We start from the raw sequence: 26062 nt of genomic DNA, 5'->3' as shown, positions 1-26062 counted from the left end.
ATAAAAACTTAACTGAATGAATGAATGTCTTTATTGTCATTGTACCTGTACAATGAAATTGGATGGCTTCCTTTCCAGTGCCACAAAGAAAAGAAAGAAAAGAGATAAATAACATTCACATACACATGCACATACACATGTGCACACACACACACATACTGTATATACATAAAGATATACATATGTTCACATATACATACACATTATGCACACATACACATCTATATCAAATACAAGGAACCCAGATTATAGAATAATTATAAGCTCTAAGAAAAAAATAAGATAAAAAGTATTCACAAGTGTTTGTGCTCTAAAATCAACTGTCTACACTCTAAGTCTGTTGGCAGTGCAGTCTATAAAATAATTAAATATTACAGTGTACTTGTATTGAAATGCAGCAGGCTTCCCCAGCCACCCCACATCACAACTCTGGACACATAGATGCCATTACCCACAAACAAGAGCTGTTAACATGTTCTTTCTGAAACTGACACTATCTTTTGAGGATATTACACATTGAAGTTATATGTAAGTATTTTCTTGGTTCATTTGGCTATAAGTTTCAGTTCTTTTTGTTCTGTTAGATCCCATTTTACCCAAGGCTGATTTTTGCCTACTTGTGCTGATATCAGAGTGCATTTTACTTTTGATGAGGTTGTTTTACTCACTAGCACCCACAAAGCTTTTCATTTCCAGCTCTTGGTTGCAGGTATAATGTTCTTCAGGCACTTCTCTTCTTTTACCAAAGAAAGGCCTTGTGTCAAGACAGCTAAATTTACATCTCATCCACCCATGGAATTTATTACCCAAACCATTTGTCTTTCACCAGATGTGCTTTTGTAAAGGCTTCATGAGCTTTTCTGTGCTTGTCTCAGCGAAATGAGTCCTTCTTGGTCGGTGTCCATGGGAACCAGCCTTGTTTGTAGTCACCCAGAGTCTCTACCTTGAGATATTGGGAACAAATTTGCCCAGATTCATCGTGGAAACCTTTTAGATCTTGTACATTACATGCAGTGTGCAGCAATTATTGCCCTTTTGCTGCAGTGAACCCTCTGACAACAATTTAGAAATATTTTCTCAGTGATCCAATTAGAGTTAAATGTTTTATCTCTTAGAAAATCTACATTTGACCAGATCAAGGGAAAAAAAATGGCTTTCAGGCACAAAAACTTGAAGGTGATTGTAGAATGGAAGTGATCCAAAATTCCAGTGGAGACATAAAATAATAAGCTTATTTGCAATCTCTCAATTGCTGAGATACTTTTGGTGTTGATTACAGACAAAGGCTTTAAATTTTGATCATGTCACTTCTTATGTGATTTCCAGCCAGAAGCATATGAGCCAAATTAAAATTCACTATAAATAAAAACTTTGCATGATGCTCAGAGCAGATGTGTTTATGGAAATATGTGGAATTTATGCTGTTTTTTATGATGTAGCATAATTAAATGAATAGTAAGATGTTTCAGACGTTTAAAACAGACAAAAGCAAGACTTTCTCCTGGTCTAGGAATGTATTGTGTATGTTTTTGCTCTAGCAACAAATAGATAACGTGACAATTGTATGCTTACTTGAGCAGAAATTAATAAAAAAGAGATGGGGAATACATGAAATAAAGGTAAACATAAACTAAAATATTGTGTTTCATGCTTGGTGCCTAATCCTGATGGCTTACAGGACACCCATTAAGTCCTCAGCTTGTAATTAATCTCATACATTTAAATATGATTGTTAGAAGTATTGAAAGTCCAAATAATTTTCCCCCATGTTAGAAGTAATTGTCTTTTAATTCTAACATACTATCCCACTAAAACCAGTTTCTGGAAGAAATCCCTGGATGCTCTCCCTCTTGGATGAGACCACACTGACATGCTGGGGTATCAGTGAGGTAAAGAGATGTGTGAAATACAACAGAGCACTGTACCAGGTGGCCCCTCATATTTTGCCTCTTCCTTTTTGCTCCACTGTGCAAAAAGACTGGGAGACAAAGAGGCATCTTAGTGACTGTGCCGATGAGGTGGTGGATCTAAGTTTGGGTTTTGAGCTCTTTAACAACCAAAACTGAGCCAAACACCCACTGTTAAGAAGAGGAAACTCCTACCTGCATCAACCTCAGCTGGCATTAGAGTGAAGAAGAAGCATCCAGCTGACTGTATGTGTTTATGTGTGAGCTCTGACAGTGGGAAGCTGAAATGTAATTGCTGACACTGTCCAGAGGATTGAATGTAATGAAGGTAGCTGCTTACAGGCTTCTTCATTAGTACAGCTCTGCCTGGGGCACTTCCTGTGTGTGTTTGTGTGTATTTGCATCTACATAGTTCAGGTATTCCTCTTGTTGTGGGGACCTTAATCTCTTCACAGAAACATAATATGGAGGCAGGTCTTCCTTACAACGACATACAGCACGTCACCAGTAACCAATTTTAATGCTGGAACATTTTTTAAGGTTATGGGTCAGGGGAATAGTGGTATAATAAATAAATGTGAGTACATGTGATGTCTTCTGAAGTCAGAAAAGCACAACTCTGTGTTCATGTTTCTGTGTTTGTGTGTGTGGGCATGTAAAACTCTGCATCTTGGGAAATAAGGCGAATCAGTGTTTTGCACATATTCAAAAGCACACACATACACACGTGTATTACCACCCACTCACACATTAACAGAAACATCATCAAGCATTCGCTGTGTGGCGTATGGTATTTGTAACTTTAATCCACAGGAAGTTGCTTTCTAATGTGAGTTGCTGTTATAGGTGTCTTGCTTGACAAAAATCATATTTATAAATACATTACTGGTATAATGGAACAGTGTTTCCAGAAAAGGGCCTTTTTTGTACTCTGTGTAGCAACTTTATGCTGCTTTTGTACACATGTCACAGTGGACTCAAGAGGATTTAAATGGCTTGAGATGCAAGTCTACAACTAATGATTGTTTTTTGTTATTTAGCTGATTGTTTTATTGATTGGTCTTTATAATGTCACATAATAATGAAAATCCTGTCACATTTTACAGAGCCCAAAGTAACTTCCTCAGATTGCTTGTTTTATTCAGCCAAAAGTCCATAGCCCAAAGTGTCTGTTTACATTTTCTATGTAACAGGGAACAGCAGCCAAATTTCACATTTGAGGAGAAGGAACAAACAAATGCTTAGCAAGTTTAGTTGTTCATTAATTTTTCATCAAATAACCTATTGAGTTATTGGGAATTCAACTAATCATTTCAACACTGGAGGGATGTGCTAAACAGTTTTCTTCTCCCTCTTCAGGGATGTATGGATGCAGAAAGTATCATTTGTGTTTTAATATGATGGAACTCGGCATCAGTTCAAGCTAAACACTGAAAGTCATTCTTGTGTCAACTGATTGTGTATTTTGCTAATAATTATTAGATCTTTCATCTGCTGTCATGATAGCATCCGATAATTTTCAAGCATGTGTCAGAAAGTTCCCTCTTTTTTTCTCTACAAAGATGGATTCTTAGCTTAATGCTGCATACTTTTGTGCTTCACTTTGCTCTGTTTCACCGATTTCACGATGATTGTGGGTACAATGTGCCAAAGCCGCAGCTGTGCTGATCGGGCTTTTGTTTCCCCCTTTCAGAAGCATGGCTGGCATAAAATGCGATTTGTGGGTAGAGAGTGGAGGCTGGTCATGGGGAGGGCAGCCGGTAGCCCAGACAATGATGAGGCTGCTATCTTTGCCACATGGGAACCCTGTGGAGATGCAGTTTAAATTAACTTTCCACTTAGTGAACAATGTGTCACTTATAAATGATCATGACTGCCGCACCAAAAATCAACTTGACAGCTAAACCTCTTGAGATATGTTCGTATCAATCAGGGTTGGCCTATGGATGTGCATTTTCTCTGCCATCAAGTGAGGCTCCTGCACAGCATTTGTTTGACTCTTTGATTCTGAATGAAAATCTCAAGCTAAACTTGACCTGCAGCACTGCAGTCACAGTCCTGAACTCTGCCTGTGTTTCTCTCTGCTTCATATCTTCTCTACCTTCTTTTCTTTAAATGAGACATCACAAAAGAACAGGGAGAACATTAACCTTACCCAATGAAGACTAATCAATACCTGATCTGATTAGTTCTCTGCACACATGTTTCAGTCCAAACCCTGATATCAACAATAGATTCTTGGTGGTAATGTCAGCCAACAGCTATCCATTTCAGAGCTCGATCACTCTCCACCCTTCAGCTGTAAGTCATTTTGAGTGAAGTGTAGTAAATGAGCTGCATCCTTTTCATGCAGATTTACCCAGCTTGTCTAAACTGGAATCTGTAGCTGGTGCAGCCCTGGGTTTCCCTGCATCAGCAGCTTGAAAGGATGAAGGAGTAGGAGGTAGTGGGATGAAGAGGCCCCGGATGAAGGGATACTGAAGCAGAATGGGGAGTGGAGAAAAGGATGAATCAAAAATATGCAGCCATGTTGATGCCAATGTAAGCATTTCTATTGAAATCAATATAGCTGTGCTCAACTCATTTTGGCCTCAAATAAGAGAAGGTATCTGGTCTATTGACAGAGAAATCATTGTAAACAAACTGAGTTCGAGAATTTAAAAAAAAAAAAATTAATAGGCCAGGTAGTTGTGAATTTATGTCATATGATGTCACAGATCTTGCAGTATGTTGCACCAAATTTTGGTCAGTTTGGTTGAGTAAGGATAAATGTTTCTCTGTGACATGGAGCATATCATCTCTGCAGACAAAGCAGTGGGAGCACTTGGTCAAATTTATAATGAATAATATGTTTTGCATTTTATTATCATAACTGTTTTACACTTGAATCTCCCTAATTTAGAGAAAGTGGAAAGAAATTAGTCGATACTTATTAATTTTTAAAAATATATTCAATCAGCAGTTCTTGCTGCCCGTTCCTTTTTCAGGCTGTAGTCATTAACACATGTAGCTTTTTAGGTTTTTAAAGTTTCAAACAGAAAATAATCTTTGAGTTTTTGGCATCTCAGACTGTTTTCAAATTTCTGGGTAAAACTTAGAAGGATATAGAGTAATATATAGATTATAGTATATTATCGTAATGACCACTGACTATGCGTGGATCAGAACGCTATCATGCTTTGACGGCATAACAGCATAGTCTTTCATTTCTGCCATCTTCAAACTACAGTATAAGATATTTTCTGTGATGCGAATTTATAGGACATAACATCAGTTAAAAAGTTTCAGCCTTTCTCGAAGACATCTTGAAATTTAGCACAAATAGTAAGGAAGTCTGTGTTTGTTCAATTATCTCCCGACTTTATTATCACTTAATGTTGTACTATACATCATTGGAAAGTTTGATTAGTCCCCTTTGCAACGAGGAATAACTTGAAAGGATGGTGCTTCTGTGGAATGAATTACACAGCTAAACATGTGGATAGTGCCCCCAAAAATGTGTGTAATATCGTCAGGTCACATTTTGCCATGGTATGGCATTGCATGCCTCAACCAGGAGTTCTTAAAGATCAACAAACATTGTTGTGTTGGTCACTCTAGCACATACACCACACCCAACCTGATCAGTTGGGTTGAGTCCTGGACTCATGGGAGGTCCATCCTTTCCGTTCTCAAATTCTGAAGTTACTCTGTGATGATCCTGACTCTGTGGGGCAGAGCGTTGTCATTTTGGGGGATGAGGTTATGTTCCAGATTGTGGAGTGATGGGATTGCCACTGGTTTCAGAATCTCATTCCAATCTGTCTGCCTATTTATTGTCAATCAGATGCTAGGCCTGTGACACAGCTGTGTTGCTCATTCAACAGGAGTATGGCCGGTAAAGTTATACCTCATTTTGAAGGTAACTAATCAGGCTTTCTAATTATGTATAAGATGGCACAAATTTGTATTATTTAAGTAAGGAAATAATCAACCAAACACAAATTGCCATAATTTTTGTGTTAAGTTTGTTTTGTCTTTGTGGACTCAAGAAATACATGCAGCATGCAGGTTTTGTATATAGATATTTCTATGCTTTTTAAACACATCTTCTTGTTGTGTACAGTTTTTGTTGTTTTTTTTTTTTGTTGTTTTTTTTTTTTGGCTTTTTTTGTTTTTGTTTTTTTCTTCATGTAACCACATTGGATTTCAACACCAGGCTTTTTATTTTTCCCTAACTCTAGCCAGGTATTTTTTGCCCCTACCTTAACTTGTTATTTACATTAGCTAGTGAAGCTAGAAGTAACTTTTTCTTGAGTGTGAAACTGACAAACCCCATAACCCCCACTATTTTCAATGTAAGTAAATATCTTAGTATTACATGCAAAATGTCAAAACCAGAAAGGCACAATCCAAGTCATCTGCAAAAGCTAGCATTACTGCTAAGAGAGGAAATATGTTTTGCAATGAGGGTGAACTGAATCTTTAATCATCTTGTTAGTCACAGCACATTAGTGTGCAAGGTACAGCCTATATCTATTTTCTGTGTACCCTTATATCTGATATTCACCCATAGTAAGACCCATTGCATTGTAATCATAACCTAGGTGCAACCCTTTATGTTATTTTTGTTTTATAACATTTCTTTAACAATAATTTGTGAAATTAGGAAAATATCTTTATCTGTTATACCCAAATCTGGTTCCAGTATGCATACAGTAGTACACCAGATGAATGTATTTCAGATACAGTACCTTATTTATTTAGAAAACATGCAGTGGACATTCAGCTTGTATGGATATGGGTACAAACAGCTGTTGGAAATGCCACAGAGAGCTTGCTTGTCGTGGGCCCCCTGCCATCAAAATGTCATGCTGTGTGGAAAAAAAGAAAAATCTGCACTACCTCATTGCCCAACAACCACACTCCCTACCCAAGCTACATTCCACATGCACTCACGTACACACTCTCCAGCCCGACTGTATGATAATGCAACGCGAGCCACAGACACATTCATCATGCCTATTGTCATTAGAAACAAGCCTCATTATACCCAGAGCCTGTGATTTATGATTAATATTTGCAAGGGGTGTGGCAGATCGTCAAACCCCTCCAATCCATTGAGTTCATTGAACTAGAAGGGGAGGAAGACGGAGGTTGCTGAGGGGGAAATATGTATGTGTGAAGCTGCAGGAGCATTCTTATGATGGCAAATAAGATGAAGGACAATGAAAGTAGAAATAAGGGTGACATAATCAAGATCTCTATAAGCCCTGGTGCTGTAAATTGTCACAGAACTTTTGATGTGGCTTCATTAGTAAGTGTCTTTTCAATATTTATGGCCATGTTAATAAAATATCAGCATGTGAGGCCTTTATGAAGAGCCTCAGGCTGTTAGTTGCTGCAGTCTTGGGCTTCACAGCGATATTTGGATGATGAAGGGAAGTTTAGGTGAGTGCTATGCAGAGTGTGAGATGTGACGAAGCTGACTGGGATACATCTGTTAAAGCAGATGGAGGATAATTTTTTTCAACATGCACTCCATGACAGAGAAGATTAATTCATAACAAGATTAAGTGAAAGCTGAATTTTCTTAGTGCTGATTGTGAGTGGGTATGTAATCTTGGTTCCTGAATGCGAACCTTCCTATTTCATTTAGTTATTCATTTAATTTGATCAAAGTCAGAGGGGCACTTTTTTTATATAAGTAGCCCAACTGCTTAGGCTCAAGAATTGACTTCAGTTCAATCTTTGTTCCTTTTACTGTGATTTACAGTGCATAAAGTGTGGAATTATACCTGATCATTGAGGTCATGATTTATTCCTATATCATTTAATCCATTTTATCAAATAGATTGTACATATGATTATTTTAAACTTTTTGATATTGAGGTGCCCTTGGGCACTTCACACTGTCATAGTAGTTACCCAAACAGCCAGATTGTAATACTCAGTGCTTTACAAGTGCAAATACATTATATATAAGCATGTGCATGATTCTAAAGTATGCCCTTTACCTTTTTAAAGCCTTAAAATAATGTAGTGGTCAAATTACAGTGAGGTTTTTATTTATTTATTTATTTTGATAGATTCATAGACAAATGGTTTTAGCACAGGTTATACAAATTGTGATCTAGCTGCACGAGTCTTACTGTCCTGCACCTGGGGCCAGATGCATAAATGAAATGTACACAAAAGAAAGACTTCATATTTCTATGAAAGAATATGTGATGAGTCTGCACACCTCATGCATTTTCCCCCTGTATACTTGTTATTTTAGAGCAAATAAACCCTCATAGTCTTAAATAGAAAAATATATAATTTAGTGTAAAACTGACTATTTCACTCCCCACCCCGACATTTTCATACTTGTTCGTTTATAGCAAGTATAATAAATAGTATTTATGTAATCCCTGAAGTGTGTGGACATCAAAATGGACCATTGCTTGCACAAATTTGAGGCACAATTATTTTCATTAAGTAATAAGAGACAACACAAGCTGCATGCACAATGTGAAAGTTTTGCATTAAATTTCAGTCTTTTAGTGCCAAACACTGTCTGCAGCAAAGAACTCCACCATCTTATTTGCAACTTTTCCTTTGCTGCTGCTTTTCTGCTTTGTTCTTTGTGAGAAGGGATGGTGGAAAAGCTAATGTTCGCTTTTCAAGAGCTTCCACAGTTGTTATCATTACTGTACTTTTTAACAACTTACATCCAAGTCTGTTACACTGTTTTGTCTCCTACAGCTTCATCTTCTTCACTTGTTGGGTCAGACTACAGACCACATAGTGTGGTGACTCACTTTCCATCTAGTGTTACAAAGTGGTATTACAATAAGATGTAATCTGGTCTCAAAGTAGAGTATTTTTATGTATCACTTGTAGAGTACCTTGGCATTCTTTATATAATGTCACAAGTTGCAACTTTCTACTTAAACTTTATGAAAAAAAAATTAACCCTAAATTAACAGAGTGGCTCTTTTTGTGTTATCAATATGGATATAGTTACTGTGACAACAGTTACAGCATCAAGACTTACTACATGTTAGAAAGGAGATATCAAAGGTAAAATGAGATGAGAAGACTCCTTAAAGTTGAAGCTCATGTGCTGCATCCATCCACTGCCCCAGCCTACCTCCCAGTTAGCCTATTTGTTGGTTAATAACACTAACATTTATCCAAAATTTTGAATGTAAAAGCAAATATCTAAAAAATAAATAAAGATAAGTAGTAGGTACATGCATTTGCATTTCTGTTTTTATTTTTAGCTTCGTATACAATAAAATGTATATGAATAAAAAAGAACCTATGCATACATTGTCGGGATGCTTCATATGATACAGCCCTATTTAAAAGCTTCAGCAACAGCTAGTTGCTGGGATGGACAGTTGTGGCTGTCATTTCAATGTTTTAGAATAACTGATAAATCGCCTTCTCCGTATTGCCCTCAATTTTTATATGGCTTAAAAACCAAATGCCCTTGGGGTATTTAAAAAAAATGAAAAAAGAAAGAAAGGGTGTAATTTTCTGAAGTTGTCAGTCAAAAATGGTCAGAAGTGAAATGCCACAAGATAATCAGCGAGTAGCACCAAATCTCCACTTAATGTGCCACCAAACTACAGCAGAGAAGACAGTTCAATGACTGAGTACCGTAATATGTCTCCATTAAATGGTGGAAAGCACGGTGGAACTATGACATTTGTTTGTTTTACCCAGTAATGATTTTATCTGAGACATAGTTCAGGTAATGATCATGACAACATATATGTATTTTACATTTTTACATTTGTTTATCCTTATATTAATTAGGCTTTTAAATAAGGAATTTGACTTGGATCTTTTACTTGTGTGGGCACCACTAAGAGAAGAAAGCAATCCAGTTTGATGCTCAGGAGAAACTACACCTAGGTTACTCCCAATTCCCTATTCCCTTTGTCATCCCTCCTCTGATTCTCTTCCTCCTTTCTTTTACTCTTACCTGCATCCTTTTTTGTTGCACACTTCCCCTGCCAGTCATTTTCCCATTTTACCTTGCTCCTTTTCATATCCTGCTCTCTTTTCCTGCCCTCCCTCTTTGCTTTTAGAGTGTTCCCAATGCTGCTCCTCTCTCTCTTCTTCTTCTCAGTATCCCCTCTCTTTTCAACCAGTGTGAATTGCTCTCTTAATCCTGTCAGGGTTAGGCTCCAGTTCATTTTCCTTCAACTCTGTACGCCCTTCTTGCCACCTCTCCTTCTCCAGCTTTACTTGGCTGGGATGGAGCTGCCTTACCTCTCTAGGGAAACAGAGAGGGGGGGAACTGCTCACGCCAAGGCCAGGAATGCCTCCTGACTGCATGCCTCCCTGGGACACAGCTGTGAAGAACAGAGCCGTCTTTCCCTCTCTGTCATTTTTTTATCTGCACATCTGGTATGAGGGTGGTGGGGTGGGATTGGGGGGACTTGGCCATGCTGTGCTGTGTTGTTCTGTCCTTGGGTCAGCATGGTTGTCGGATTACGTCTCTCTCTCTCTCTCTCTCTCTCTCTCTCTCTCTCTCTCTCTCTCTCTCTCTCTCTTTCTGTTTCTGACATTAACCCATTTTGAAAACATGAGCAGCAAGCATGAGTTAAACAGGGAATTGGTCAGCTTGCTCCACATTCAGGAGTTCACTGAAGGAAAAAATTTATACGTCTCTTATATGTCTCATAATGAGTCCTTTCTGGACATTAAAATCATCACTGACAGGACAAACATGGTTACATGAAACCATCTGATAACTGAGAGACAGGTGGGACCATCCACTGTCTTCAGGTGAAACGATTAACCTACAGTCATGATTTCATATAAACTTAAACACTTGGAATGATCTAAACCAGGGGTGTCCAGCTCCGGTCCTCGAGGGCCACAATCCTGCAGGTTTTTGATGTGTCCCTGCTCCAAAACCACCTGACTCAAATTACTGAGTCATTGTGCAAAACTTAATAGGCTGTTGGATCTATTTAATTAAGTCAGGTGTGTTAAAGCAGGAAACACTGAAAACCTGCAGGACAGTGGCCCTCGAGGACCAACTTTGGACACCCCTGATCTAAACCGAAAACTACAAAACTAAATCCAACAATTAGATTTCATTCTTTCCTCAGACAAACAGCAGATGTGTTAATGTATGCAGACAGGAAGTAAAAATTAAAATCAGACTTATAATTAAAAAAGCAGATTAACCAGGAGCAGCAGTCTGAGCTTGAAGTGTATGTGTGTGTTTTGGTGTGTGTGCAGACAGGAGAAGAAAAATGTCTGAAGAAAATGTGTTTCCATGCAGCAGCGTTCATCATGTTCACAATCATCTCTGGTGTCAGGTCTCCGTTAGCCGCCACTGGAGCCTCCTCATTCACCGCCAGCTCAACAGTCTCCACCTCCAGCCCCCTCCACCTTCAGGGCCTCTCCAGAGGTGTTTCCTTCCTCCTCGTTCACGATGATGTTCTCCACCACTTTGATGCTCTCATCTTCCACCTGAATGATGGCAGCAGCAGAAGTCAATGTCTTAGCAGGCGCTACAACAGACTTGCTGGGGAGGTTTACTTGGGTTCTTGGGGGGTCAGCCTCGTTCCTCTTGACAGGTGGCTCATCAGGGGCTGGTACGCAGGATGGCAGCAGGGGTGTGGTCCAGTTCCATGTTTTCTGGTTCCTCCTTTTCCTGTAGCAGTGATGCTTCTTCCTCCCCATCACCCTCATCCTGTTTGAGGTGATCCTACTCACTGTTGTCCTCATCTCTCCTGCTCCTCATTTTCCCTTTTCTTCCTCTCCTCCCTTTCTTTGTCGTCCACCTCACCATTATAGTTGTCAGCATGGCAAGCCATCATGTTCCTGCAAGTGAGTGTCTTGCTACATTTGTGACAAACAAACACAGTGGGAAAAAAGTTTGGATCATGGTAGCATTTGAAGTGCATGTTCAGGAGCTCCTTCTGTATAAAGGTCTTCTCACATTTCCTGCAGGCGTACGGCTTATCTCTTCCTGCCGGCAGCGGTAGTCACGCATGTCACACTCGAACCTCTTCTTATTCTCGTGGGACTTCTGTTGCTGGATCAGAGTGTAGTGCTCGTGGAAAACGGCATTACAGTAATGACTCTTCTTTCCAGTCTAGATAAACAAGTGATGCTTACAAAGATGGACGTCCAGGTCGCTCTTGCATGCAATGACTGATCACAGTGTGGTCAATGAAATTTGGCCACATTCTCTGTGTGTTTCTTCAGAATGTGCATCTTCATGGTTCCTCTCTGGGTGAAGCAGGTGTAGCACTCATACGTTTTCGCTCCTGTGTGTGTTCTCATATATCTCTTCAGCTTGTAGGTATCTCTGCTGGTGTAGCTGCAGAGACTGCACTGGAACGAACACTTTCCAGTGTGGGAACGAATGTGCTGCTTCAGTTTGCTCATTTCCACGTTGGCATAGACACAAATGGAGCATGTAAAGGGTTTGTCTGCGTGTGTGTTTGCAGTGATGATGGCGAACAAGCTCTCAGCTGGTCACAAAAGCCATGTTGCAGTCTGTGCACTTGTGTGTTCGAGTTCCTGGTTGTGTGTTCAGGTGATGTCTTAGCCAGATGACTATCCTGAAGGCTCTCCCACACAGGTGACATTTGTGTGGCTTCTTGTCATTGTGGCTCTACATGTGCCTGTCCAGGTTGGAGCATAGAGGGCACGTGTAGTTGCACAGCTGTCTCGGAAACATCTTGTTCACTCCCTTTTTGGTCTTCTTCACACCTTCAGATGGAGTCTGAAGGTGTAGTGGAGCATGCTCATTATCTCCTTTCAGCAACTGGTTCCCCACCTCTTCCTCTTCCTTCTCCTCTTCAGGATGAACTTCAGCTCCCTCCTCCTGCTCAACAGTCTCCATTTCCCCATTATCACCAGTCTTCACCACCTAAAAGCTCTCAGGTAGAGGCAGTGTGTAGCAATTTACAGGGTCTCTAACTTATGGCATGGCAGTGGTGTCCGCGTATGTGCCTTGCAGCAGGGCCTCCACTATGTTGGCAGAAACAGGGACCTGGACCAGCTGGAGCTCCCCCACGCCCAGAGCTGCGTGCTCCTCCATGTTCACCACATGTATGGTGATGATCTGAGTTTGGTCCACTGTTGTTACGGTAGCTTGGTAAGCAGCACATCGACAGCTTCCTGGCTGTGGACGGCCTGGATGGATAGGAAGTCTTTGGCAGGGATGTCAACCACACCTTTTGCTGACTCTCCATCCATCCTGGGTAAGAACTTCAGACAAGCTAAAGGTTTGCAACCACAGACTCTAGTGTTCTCATCTTCCAGCAGCTCCAAACAGCTGACCAGAACCTTGTATACCTCCACACAAAGCTTCCATTAGGATTTTTGTCTTGTTGAACTATGACTGAGGGGGGGTAAAAACAACAACAACAACAAAAAATTATGAAGTACACCTGTTGCAATTAATGGTGGTAATGCATATTAAATAACTTTAATAAACTCTGCCGAACTGTCATAAACATCCATTTAATTGTAAGAAAAAAAGAAGATAAAATATATATATATATATTTATATTTGCACTGTTTGACTGAGGTGACAAACATGTCATGAGAATTTCTTATTGAGAAAACTTTGAGGCGAGTGAACAGACATTTTCTTTTCCATTTATGTTTCTGTGTTAAATGGCTGAATTTTTGGCCCAGCTATGTAAAGTATGAAGTTGGTTTGAAATTAAGATGCAAATTCATCCCACTTCTGTGCCCCCATGAACAAGCTGATCTCCTTTGGTATAATAGCGATGGTTATTAAGCTGATAGAGTAATTATTAGCTGCGGTATTAGCAAGGGTCCAGTGCATTTTTGGGCTGCTTCCCACCATAATGTTCTTCAGTGACTTGCTTGGCAGGAGCAGGTGGAGTGTTGCACTTCTTGCATTATGTAACTCCACCCCAATTTAGATCTGACTTCAAATAAATGAAAATCAAGCCGCTGGTTGGCTCCTTTCCCTGTGGATATAAATAGCATTTTCTAATCTTATCTAGAAACAGTGTTGTAAAGGGGGGACGCTTTGAAATGCAGCCCGACGATTAGGATCCTATTGTTCCGCTCCACACCCCCTCTATTCTTCCGGCTGCTTACAGTAAGCCTCAGGATCAATGTGCATGTGCCTTAGCGTGTACTCCTGCACATGTGCATCCACCACAGTGCAACTGAGATAGTGGCTCATGGTAAGATACCATGTGCATGTGCGTTGTGTCGTGGATTTCAGAGTTTGTGAGCAATTGGTGTTTGTATGTGTGTGAGTGAGTGTTGCTGCTGGGTGTGTCTTTGATGATGGATGCTGTGCCTCCGCTGCTTACCCCACTGCTCCTCTCAGAATTAACAAGGTTGCTAAGATACAGTGGTCTTATATTAGATTAGGTTATCTGCTGTTATTGCTGTTACTATATTTTACCCAGCACCGTGAAGCCTTTATTAATTTGGAAATTTACCCTGCCATGGAATGAAGATGCTGATATTTGTGCACCAATGCTCCTCTCCTCTCCTCTCCTCTCCTCTCCTCTCCTCTCCTCGCCTCTCCTCTCCTTGTAGTACTGAAAGCCCCCTAGTCAGATGTCTACCCCACCCCAATACAATCTGGAGGCGGATCCAAACCTTTATTCATCATTAAGCCCATTTAATCCAAGCCGGGGGCCCTGTTTTTTTTCATTTGACACAGAACAAGCCAGTAAAATAGAGGACTTGAAGTAGTGATATCACTTTGATTGAGGCTTATTGGTGGCTAGAGGTGTTGTCCCTCCCACTGGTAGATGTCAGCCCAATCCAGCGTTTAACCTCCACAGCTGCTTCCCTGTGGCTGAAGGGCCAATTGGCACTGCTGTTAGAAAAAGAACAAGAGACAAAAGAGGTGCCAAGTGAGTCTTCTACTGGTAGATCTCCTGCTCAGGTAAAGATGCATTAAGCAACTTTCAGACAAAATTCAAGTCAGGATTTTAATTAAATTTTAATTTTAGTAAGCAGTGGATACCTGACAACTGCAGTCATGCAGACTTCACTTTCAGAACCTTACATAATATGCAAATGAGTCAAGACAGCTAGATTTCTGTTTTCTTTTCATAGCAGCAGTAAAGGTGTCATATTGACAGATGAGCAAAGTCATAACAGACTACCCTTTGGCAGCTCTAGGTACTCAGTCTTACACAACAATTTGTGGTACAAGTTTGGTCCAATTGCTGATCCAGAGCAAGGATTCCAACATGACGTCGATGTTTGAGAGGATAGGCGTGCTTCTGCACCTGGAACTGTTTGTCTGTGAGATTTTCTTTTCTTATACCCAAGGAAATGCACACAGAAACACATTGTGAATGTGAGCTGCATTTTGTGTGTGTGCATGTACTTGTGTGTGTGTGAAGACTTGCTATAAGGGAAAACCCCATTAGTGTGGGATCCCAGGGAGATAATGAGTGCTGACTGCTTTATGTTCTGGAAATGATTGAGTGGAACATAGTAGCAGTTTATGAATCCTCTCAGCCAGTGGCTGACAGACTGACAGCACACAGTCTACTAGCCAGCAAAGCCACTGTATTACAGATGCCTGCTGGCTGCAACCTCAAGTATTTGTATCAGAAAACACACCTAGCCTGCATGTGGACTTAATATTCATCAAAAAGAGATCACAGCTAAAATAAAATATGAGTTGGAGAGTCTGAAAATGTAGACTAGCTTCTTTAAGTCAAGCACATTCACACTGAAAGTAGGATCTTGTGATGCTTCTCATGCAGTTATTGCAGCTGTCTTTAGCTGTTTATTTCTTCATCATTCTGTATTTTGTTTTTATTTAGCAAGTGAAAAACAATTTTATCAAGCTCAGTTATGGATTCAACTACTAAATACATTTGATTGCCCCAAAAGATCCAGTAGTGCTTTTGCAGTATGTTTTAAGCCATGCATATGTTGTAATGTGAAGCGCTCTCCAGACAGCTTTACTGCATTTGGTTCAATCTAAGCACACAGAATATATTTGCACAGTTCAGAATTCATCTGACTATTTTTTTTCCTCTGTAATATTATCATAAAGAGCACTTGGAGAGTACATCTTCCACCAAGGCCAATGCTGTACTTAATAGTTTTTATGAAAGTGATGCTGAACTGCATCAAATTTATTGGTTTGTCTTTTTTTCTGTGGCCCAAGTCTCCACCCAGTTCCATGAAATTGAGCTTACTAATGTTTGCATAATCTTGCTAACAAACAGAAAAAATACATGCCAGCTGCATCTGCTGTACAAATGATGTATGTTTTGTATTATGACCTGTACAAAGCCTTGTCTATACCTTTCATCTTGTTGTTCTGGTGCAGGCTGATCTTAGTTCCTGTCAACATACTTATGGTCATCAGTATTTTTAAAGAATATTTTGCCTAAGTCCAATCTGGTCCTTTTTGATCTTGAGATTTATTATTTATTTAAATTGCTTGGACATTATGGTGAGGATGTTACGCAGCATTATGTTCTAGCTACATTTTTTTATTCTCTCTCCTTGCTCTCTATCAACCAGCATTTCCTTATACAATTTTCCATTTTCCTCTATAATGACCCATCCTGATCAGTTTTCTTCTCTTTGCTCTGTTGATGTGTTCCCCTGTGTCCTGATCTCTTCTACACCACCATGGCTTAGCGATTAACCCTTTAAGAGTGTACATGAGCTTGTGTTTGTGTTCGGGTGTGCTCATCGAGATCCCATGTGAGAGTGGTGTTGCCCTGCTTAATGCTTCTGAAGCACAGGCCTCCTGCTCTCCTCCCACTGCTGTAGCCTGGGGGACATCCAGGCTTCTGAACTCACACACACTCATAGGTGGAGGAAAACATACAATGATAGGATTGACTACAGATGTATGCCCTAGAAAATAGATAGCATAACCAAATAAGAGATCTTAAACATACTATATGTCATGCATGTTAAGCAGGCACTGACAATATCATGGTTTTTAACTGTTTCTAATAATTTTATTTCCTGATATTATATTCCTTTGCAATGTAACATTATTTCCCATTAAGAAAATAGTTCAGTTATTGCAGAGCCTTCATCTACATCTTAAGAATAAAATAAGGGATTGAAGGTACACTAAGACAACTCCTTGTAAACAAATTGGGGCAAAATGAAGAACATGATGATGATGAAGGAGAGGCACTGGCTTGAAATTTAATTGACCGCTCTATACTGAAGCTTAAATATTATCATAGACCGGAATTTAAGCCAGTCTTGACTCTGAAAGAAGCTTGACCAAAGCTGTCTCCTGGCAGTTGTCCACCCATGTAGAAGAAGCATTGACATTTAGCTTACCATGTACAGTATGCAGCATAGGGAATAGCACCCTCTGGGGTGGGGCAAGGGTCACTGCATTGCGTCGCTGCATTCAGCATGACCTGGAAAGCGATACAGTACGATTCCCGAGCTTTTTTGGGTTGAGATAAAACTGAGTAGGCGTTAGCACATCACAGATGATGCAGTGCACATCAGTTTTAGCTGCAGCTTCACCTGGGGAAAGGTGCATAGGTGGAGCTAGAGATGTGGGAGGGTGCTATGTCATAAATTCTTATGCACGTTTTTTCCCCTCCTCCATCCTCTCTCCTTCCCTTTTCTCTTCTCTGTCTTCAGCTCTTGCACAGGATCACATTAATATTCCTTTGAAGCCTGTTTCAACTGCAGCCAGATCTCCCTGTCCTCCTCTTCCACTCTCACTTCTTTCCTTCTTTTTATTCTTCTCTTTTTCCTCTCTTGCTTTCCTTTTTGTTTTCCCAGCTATTGTTTTCTAGAAGGGATTGCTTTGCAGCAGGGAGGGGCAGTTTTATTACCTTTGGTGAGGAGTTCCCCTAGTTGCTCTCACGCCCATACATGCACACACACACACACACACACACTTACACTGAGAGGTGGTGGATACCGAAGCCTTTGACAGACCGTGTTGATTGGTTCAGAATGGTTGCTGCCTCTTGTAGGAGAGTGGAACAGCTATTTTTAGATCAAGGGGTAGCTGAGCGAGAAAGACTGAGGAAGGCTCTGTGTGAGTGTGTGTGTTTGTAAGGAATACTGCAGACTTGAAAGAAGTTTCCTCCTCACAAATATATGCACACAAACACATACAAGCACATATACTTATGCAGTAGTGCCCCTCTAAAGCCAGGGTATATTCCATGTGCTTGCACCCCTTTTTATCTCTTTCCTCAACCCCTATTTCTTGCTTTGCTCCCCACCCCCTCACCACTCTCTAGCAGTCTTTCTGCCTCCCTTGTTTCTTCCTCTCTTTCTGAGTTGGCTCAGTGTGCAAATGTCAGCACTTTCTTATTTATTTGCCAGAGCCCAGAGCAACGTCCCGCACTCTCTGTTTACCTCTGTCTCCATAGCACTGCCCCAATGGCACTGCTTTACTCTTCATTACCCTTCCCTCTCTTTTTCGCTTTAAAGAATTTTCCTCCTCCTCTACATCTTCCTCCATCTTTACATTCTGTCCTCTCCCCCTTCAGTCTCTTATTACTTTACTAAAATGAAATAACTGTAATAGTGTTGTAATCAAAAGAAAGATTTTCATGATGGTATCGATTAGTTTAAATTGCAACCAGTAAATTTCAGCTTCTTATAAAAATAAGTGGTATGGTGCAAATCTATTTTCTCCGTACTTTAAAAAACCATAAATGTTCACTTTAGTAGCTTGGGATACACATCAAACTTTCCAGTATTGTTCACAACAGTAGTCTGAAGTTTTAAACAAAGGGATTTGTTTAATTATCATTCATTATCTGATTTATTAAACATGATATTTCTAAAACATCTTTCTGGATTATGATAGTATTGCATAGTATAGATACAGAGATCCAAAATACCATTTAAAAACAATTAATTTATGATAAGTAAATAAGATTAAGCAAGGATTTTGAAACTGGTTTAAACCAGTGTCTTTTTTAGCTGAATAATGTCTCATTTGTAAATATAGAAATTAAAATATTCTAAAATCATGATACTAAACTAATAAAATATTAATAAAATATCAATAAAAACTGATAAACTAGCTTCAGTTGTATGCAGGGGTCTACATGACCTGGTTCTGATGGGGTTTTAGGAGCTATCCTGGGTTCATGCTGCACATGTAAATATCATGTCATTCTTTCAGAAACTTGGGTCAGGTCTTTCCCTGGTTTGAAGACACCTAAATATGCTCAAATGGATGCACTGATAAAACCTAAAATACTTCAGTTTGAAAGCACCTTACCTTTTTTTCTTAACATTTTATACTTTAGGTCATAGTTGCTTAGATGAGAAAAGAAAATTAGGCTCAGCTGTACTTACATGATGACTGCTAACAGGATTACACGTGAAGGGATATGGAAAACCAGGTTTCTTATGATCCATTTAAACACTACACCTGGAACATGATCTGAACCTGGATGAGACTCAAAATGGTTATATTAATAAACATGGTAACACACTCAATTTAGGTAATCAGTTGGGAATGTTCTATTGTTATATTTATGTTTTACAAATTGCACTACATGCGCTTATAGTTCTCTTCTAAATTTTCCCAAGCTGTGTTTTCTGTTTTCTTTGAGAAAAAAAAAAAAACATGTGATGGGCCAATATTGGTTAACGATATTGGTCAAGTTATCAAATGTCCAAATCCTTTAATACCTGAGTTTATAGTTTATACAAGAACATCACAGATACAATTAGAAATGCATGCAAATGTTTTTTTTGTTTGTTTGTTTTGTTTTGTTTTGTTCTGGTTTTGTTTTTTTCTGGGAGGTTTTATTTCTGTTGCAGAAAGAAGAGCCATGCAAGTGTGTTTAACCATTTTATTTGGGGAAAAGTTTAGTTATCTTCAGTGTTCAGCTGCATCCAGCTAACCATGATAGGGTTCAGCAATATATGTGGTAATGAAATATCATTTATGTGAGTGAACTAACATGAGAATAAAAGGTTTTTGAATGACAAAGGAAGTTTTTAAGTGAAACAAAGATTCAGCTGTTAGATAGTACCTGTATTCATGCATTTGTACTCCAAGGCTGTGCCAGCTCACCTGTCCTTTTTATTTTTTCTATAATTGATTGCTGCAATAGGAACCCAGGTAATCTTATTCAAAATTTCTGAAGACACTGCATTACTCAGCCTGCTATGTATATATTTTAAATAATGACTTTTATGGCCACATGGATCATGCAATATCTCTTTGGAGCTGTGGGGGTCATGAAATAGCGTCTTGTTTTATACCCTTTTTTTATTTATGTATCTTTCTATATTTCCTTTATCCCAAATGAGTGTTGTGCAATATATTTATGTTTTCTGCTGTGTGGTTGAATAGCTGTGCATAGATTAAAGTGGTTTATTCTTGTTTGGTATATTGCTATAGAGAATACACACCAACATCATCAACGCACAGAACTGTGGGAGAATTTGCCATTTTGGGTGTACCCACGGTCTTTTTGCATTGGTTCAGCAGTGGCTCTCCTTTTTGGCAATGTCCATCTTATTCCAAATTTCTTTTGAAAGTTTTTCATCTTATCATTTTTTCCCCAAGTTACTCGGCTGCAGCAACTTCGTGATCAGCGCACTAAAAGGAAATTTTCATCCTCTGTTTCCATCTTGGTGCAGTGCAGTGAATATATTGAATAAACACGTCACAGAGAACAGTGGACGTCTGCAGAAACCTTTCCATGTAATGTGCCTCTGGCTGACCAGGGTTTGGAAATAAATGACCATTTGGGCTTAATGTGCACAGAAGTAAAGATGGCTGCATTTACATGTCAGCTATTAATGGGATGATGAGAGAACAGGTGAGGTGGTACACCTGAGAATTCATGTTGAAAAGGTGAGAGGCTACAGAAGCAAAAAGTAGGCCTACGTGATTTTAAACGCAGAGGTACCATTCTGGATGACACTCCCATGTGCAAATGAGAACATCACTTTCCTCCACCAGATTGTGATCGTGATCATTCAGGACTGTTCTCTCTTTTTAGATGTTTCATAGTATATCTGCCATCACATCTCGTAGTTTTTTGTTTGTTTTTATTGTTTACTGTTGTTTTATTGTTGTAATAAATATATGTACTTCCTCATATTTTTTTATGGTTTATATTTTTACTGCTTCTTTTGCTTAAACAATATGTTTTAAATTAATCTATCCTGTGTTTTTATATATTTCCTTTCCTTTTATAACACCCATAATATATTAATTTATCAGAAATTTATCCACACAGTTGAAAATGTTATATTTGACTTATACTTGAATCAAAATATCAGAAAAATAAATGTTTAATTAACATGTAAATTGTCAGTATGATGGTGTACCCTGGACAGTTGCCGCCTGCCAGGGTGTACCCTGTCTCTCTCCGGCTAACAGGCTCCAGCTTCCCTGTAAATGAATAAATAAATAGTGTAGATGCATCTGACAGTTTGTAAACCTGCAGGTTAATCCATTAGTTTTTTAAGTGGTTAAGTCAGTAGTTTTCAAATTTATGACATGTGTAGGAACTTAAACCAAACACAAGGTAAATACAGAGTCTGATACCGAAATCAGTGGCTAAGCACTGCATCGCATCGTAACATGTTGTATCACATCGTATCGTATCACATTGTATCGTATCACATCGTATCGTATCACGTCGTATCCTATCACGTCATATCCTATCACGTCGTATCTTATCACGTCGTATCTTATCACGTCGTATCTTATCACGTCGTATCGTATCACGTCGTATCGTATCACGTCGTATCGTATCACGTCGTATCGTATCTTATCATATCGCATCACATTGTATCGTGTCACATTGTATTGTATTATGTCGTTTCATATAATTTTGCATTGGATCGTATTGTATTGCATCACAGAGCCAGTCACTTTATCAACTTAATTTGTGTACTTAAATCTTCTCTTCTCTCTCTATCCAGTGAGTGACAGCTGTTTCCGGAACCTTGCAGAAGACCGCAGTGGCATCAACCTCAAAGATCTCGTCCACGATCCCTCCTTGTGAGTTTTGGTCTTTCCCACAAATTCATCCGACAAAAATGACAATAGAAACTTAACGCGTCCAATCACTTAATCCAGCTCAAACTTCTTTTAAATCAAACTCACACATAAGCAAAAGATTCACAGACTAAATGCAAGTGTGCATCTCTGTGTGTTCTTTTAGTGAGTTTAACTAAGAAACTAAAAATAACTTTTCAACATGAATGTCGGAGTTGGTGTTGCCTTGTCAAGAGCAATTCCCAACATACAAGGCAGAATAAAAAAAATTAAGGATGAGTCTTGGTAGCTCAAAAGATGCTAAAAAAGACAATAGAAAATCATACAATGCAGAGGGGGATCTAAGACAGTCTCAATATTCATTTGACTTATTTATATAGTGGTGGTCATGAGGTTAATGGGGTATCCATATACACCATTTTCCTAAGCCAGTGGCTTGTAAGAGATTTCACTCTTGGCATTGTCTTTTTATTCATTTATTTATTTATTTTTATGTCTATAAGGGACCCGCACATTATACCCCAAACTGAGGAGTGGTATGTGCTTATGTTGTTATGAAGCCCATAATGACATTAAATCTCTCAGAACAAAATGGAAAGAATATGGAACTAACAAACTATCCAGCTTTGAGACCTGTCCACCAAAACCTACAGACTGGGAAAAAGAGAACATTAATCAGGGAGGCAACAAAAAGAACAAAAGTACCCCTGAAGGAGTAAGAAAGCTCGATGCAGAGACTGGTGAATATGTCCATAGAACCACTATAAGCCATATACTTAAAGCTCAGCTTCATGGAAGAGGGGCCAGAAAAGAAACAAAAAAAAACATTTTTTATAGTTTGTCAAAGAGGCATGTGTGAGACTCCCAGAAACTATGGAAGAAAGTCCTCTAGCGAAATTAAATTGATCTTTTTTGACCATCAAGGAAAATACTATGCAAACTGAGCAACTCTTATTACCCTAAGAACCTCACAATGGGGCAGGTGTTAACATCATGGTGTGGCAATGTCTTTCATCAACAGAGACTGGGAAACTGGTCAGAATTGGGGGAGTGATGAACAGTGCTAAATACAGATACATTCTTGAGGAACAGCTGTTTCAGTCTTTCAGAGATTTGAGACTGGGAAAGAGGTTCATCTTTCATCAGAGCAAGGACCCTAATCATACTGCTAAAGCAACACTTGAGTGCTTCAAAGGGAAGCTTTTCAATGTATTATGACCTAATCAAATCTCAGACCTCAATTCAATTAAGAATCTTTGAGCTAAAGATTGGTGTACATCAACATGCAGTTTTGATTTAAAGAATGAGAAAAAGATGTTGCATCCTTAAGGTTGATGGCATGTTATATAAATATCCAGAATATCTATTTTAATTTTAGATTGTAAGACAACAAAATAGGACATATAACAAGAGGGGGTGAAGATTTATTATTTTATTGAAACAGTTGCTATGAAATGACGTTTTTTGTGAGATTTTCTTTCATTCAGTCAAAAGGCATGAGATTAGTTGCTGCCATCAGTACCTAACAATTCATCCCGAAGACAGAATTTAATATGGTTAAATTCAGTTTTGTAAAAGCCAGTGAGGAGTTGCTGCACCATGGAGAGTGAAAGTTCTCCATCAAATTGTTGCCACAAAAAGTAACCAATTGCTTTGTGCAGTTTTAAGTCAATTTTAAATGCCTTTTGCTAATGATTGCAAGTGCTGCATCTCATCTTGTAAAATACAACTACACCCCGTGACTGAAACATTGCAAACTGTGGCCCTGCCATGCTGCTTTAGACACACACATCCAAACCATTCTCCATGCATCCATCGATTTACTGGAGTTACCCTGGAGTTACCCTGATCCCATCACACCACTGATCCCATCACTGAGGTGTCACCACTCCCTCACTGCGGGACCCTGGACTGGTCTGTGCTTGTTATGTCAGTTGTGGCATGATTATTTTGAGACTGACGTGTAATTCTTGTGTCAAGTCTGTGTGTGACACTGTTGTAAGAAATGAGCATAGCCTCTAACAATACATTAAACGATGCTAATGCACATGTTTTAAGTTTATCAGATTAACTTTTACTTCAACCTTCAGGTGCTGTTTGTTCAGTTTTAGGCATTTAAAAGCCATGGTTAAGATTTAGAAAATATGTATAGTTTTAGCAGCCTGACATAAAGCAAGATTTTGAAATTAGAAAATAATTTTCTACACTTTTAAGTGAATTTGGACAAATGTGAACACAAATTCTTGACATGCTACAGTCAGGAAAGGGTAACCTTGTGTCTATCTAAAGCATTGTTACAGATTTATATGGCATTACATTCTGGTAACATGAATGTGTGGCCAAAACTGTGCTTACTTCAAGCTTTTTCTTTGAGATCAAGCTGCAGATAAGGGGTAAAATGTACCTTTGCAGCGTTATGGATTTCATTTAGTTTAATTATTGAACTGAAAGTGCTTGAATTGCCTTTGTTTGTAGATGATTTGCTTGTGTTGGCTTGAAAGTTAATATTGAATGACAATCCAAGATGTTCGAATGCTCTTTAAATGGAAAATTTTAAGCAGTATGATAGATAAGCATTAATATTGTTTTATGAATCCTGGAGTCAGAAAAAAAATCTGGTATTTATAAAACAAAGGTAAATTTTCCCATAAAAATGCTGAATGATCACACAAATTAGCTAATTTTGTCAGTTTCAAATGTGAACACTGCAAGTAGCAACCCCAAAATGTCTTCAGGACAATAATCTGCATCATGGTAAAAGGGCTTCAACACATTCATGTCAGGTTAAACTTAACTACCTTTACTGTATTTACAGCAGACATTTGCATTCATCTATAAAAGTGATGCCAAACCCTGGTCCTCAAGGCCCGCTATCCTACAGGTATTAGATGTTTACCTGCTGCAACACAAACAATTCAAATTAAATGGATCTCTGACAAGCTCTGCACAAGTCTGCAATTGACCCATTAATTTGAGTCAGTTGTGTTGCAGCAGGGAAACATTGAAAGTCAGCAGGGCTGTGGACCTTGAGGACCAGAGCTGGGGATCCCTGATCTATAACATTTTTTCTCAAAAGGTGGTGCTTTCTTACAGGTCATTGCTTTTCAACTCCAGTTCTTGACAGCCACTATCCAGCAAGTTAAAGATGTATTGCTCCAGTCCAACAAATGAAAGTTCTGCACAATGAGTCACTAATGACTCAGATGTGTTTAAGAAGGGAGACATCTAAAATCTGCAGGACCGGAGTTGAAGAGCCCCAGCATAAGTTTTCTTTTTGACTGACCTATGTAATCAGATCAAAACAAATTAAAATGATGGTTTGATAAGTGCAGTGTACAAATCGTGTCACTACCTAGTTGTAGCATAAAGTGTGTTTGTGTCATTTTGTTGCCTGTATACATAAATGTAAACAAATCAGTCTTTTTGGGGAGAGTGATCTTTTACCGCTACAGATAACAGTAACAGCTGTTTTCTGTACGGCAGCTCTGTAGTTTTTTTTTTGTTTTCATGTGAGAACTACAAAGTGTTTCCTAAATTACACTTTTATGGCATAGTAATAAAATATGAATGCAAGTTGTTGGTTAACAATATATTTTATTCCCTTTTGCTTCCTGAATATTTTTTGGTTATGCAGATTTTGAATATATAACCTTAATCCCATTGTTAGTTGATATCATGTCAACCCACCACCAAAACTTAATTCACTGTGACCTTCTTGTATGTCAGGTAAGTCCGGTCCTCAAGGTCTACCATCCTGCAACTTTTAGATGCAATCCTTCTCCAACACACCTGAATCAAATGTCAACTGAATCAATAAACAGTTGCATCTAAAATTTGCAGGATGGTAGATCTCGAGGACCGGACTTGGGCACCCCTGTTGTATGTACTATTGTTGGAAAGTAAACTGGAAAGTAAATCTTGGTAGTGAACGTAATCCTGGCAGCTTAATTTCCCTAAAAATGTATCACAACATTTCTTATAGGCAAGGATAACCTATAATGTTACGCATCGGTACCTACCCTCTAATGCTTTAATAATAAGCAGGTCTGCAACGGGGACAATGTTTCTAGCAGAAGCACAACAAAGAAAAATAGCCCATTTATATTGTCAAATCATTTTTTATTCACAAATTGTGCTTTCTATGTCTGTTCTTTTTATGTGGGGCTTCAACAAGATATATTATTCGTTTTTTAGTCAAGCC

At 38.9% G+C, this 26062-nt stretch overlaps 1 protein-coding gene across 7 annotated transcripts in view; it reads left to right on the top strand.

Moving 5' to 3' along the window:
- The window catches only part of gphnb (gephyrin b), a 117446-nt gene that overhangs the window by 14428 nt on the left and 76956 nt on the right, over positions 1-26062 (top strand). For all 7 annotated transcript variants that reach the window (XM_041976206.1, XM_041976211.1, XM_041976209.1 and 4 more), the window contains exon 2: positions 21786-21864. In XM_041976206.1, coding sequence (XP_041832140.1) covers positions 21786-21864 — 79 coding nt within the window. The remainder of the gene's footprint in view (positions 1-21785; positions 21865-26062) is intronic.

Source organism: Melanotaenia boesemani, chromosome 22 (assembly GCF_017639745.1).
Source record: "Melanotaenia boesemani isolate fMelBoe1 chromosome 22, fMelBoe1.pri, whole genome shotgun sequence".
Classification (NCBI taxonomy): domain Eukaryota; kingdom Metazoa; phylum Chordata; class Actinopteri; order Atheriniformes; family Melanotaeniidae; genus Melanotaenia; species Melanotaenia boesemani.
Note: the sequence above shows the minus strand (reverse complement) of the source record. Positions and strands in the feature narration are given on the sequence as shown.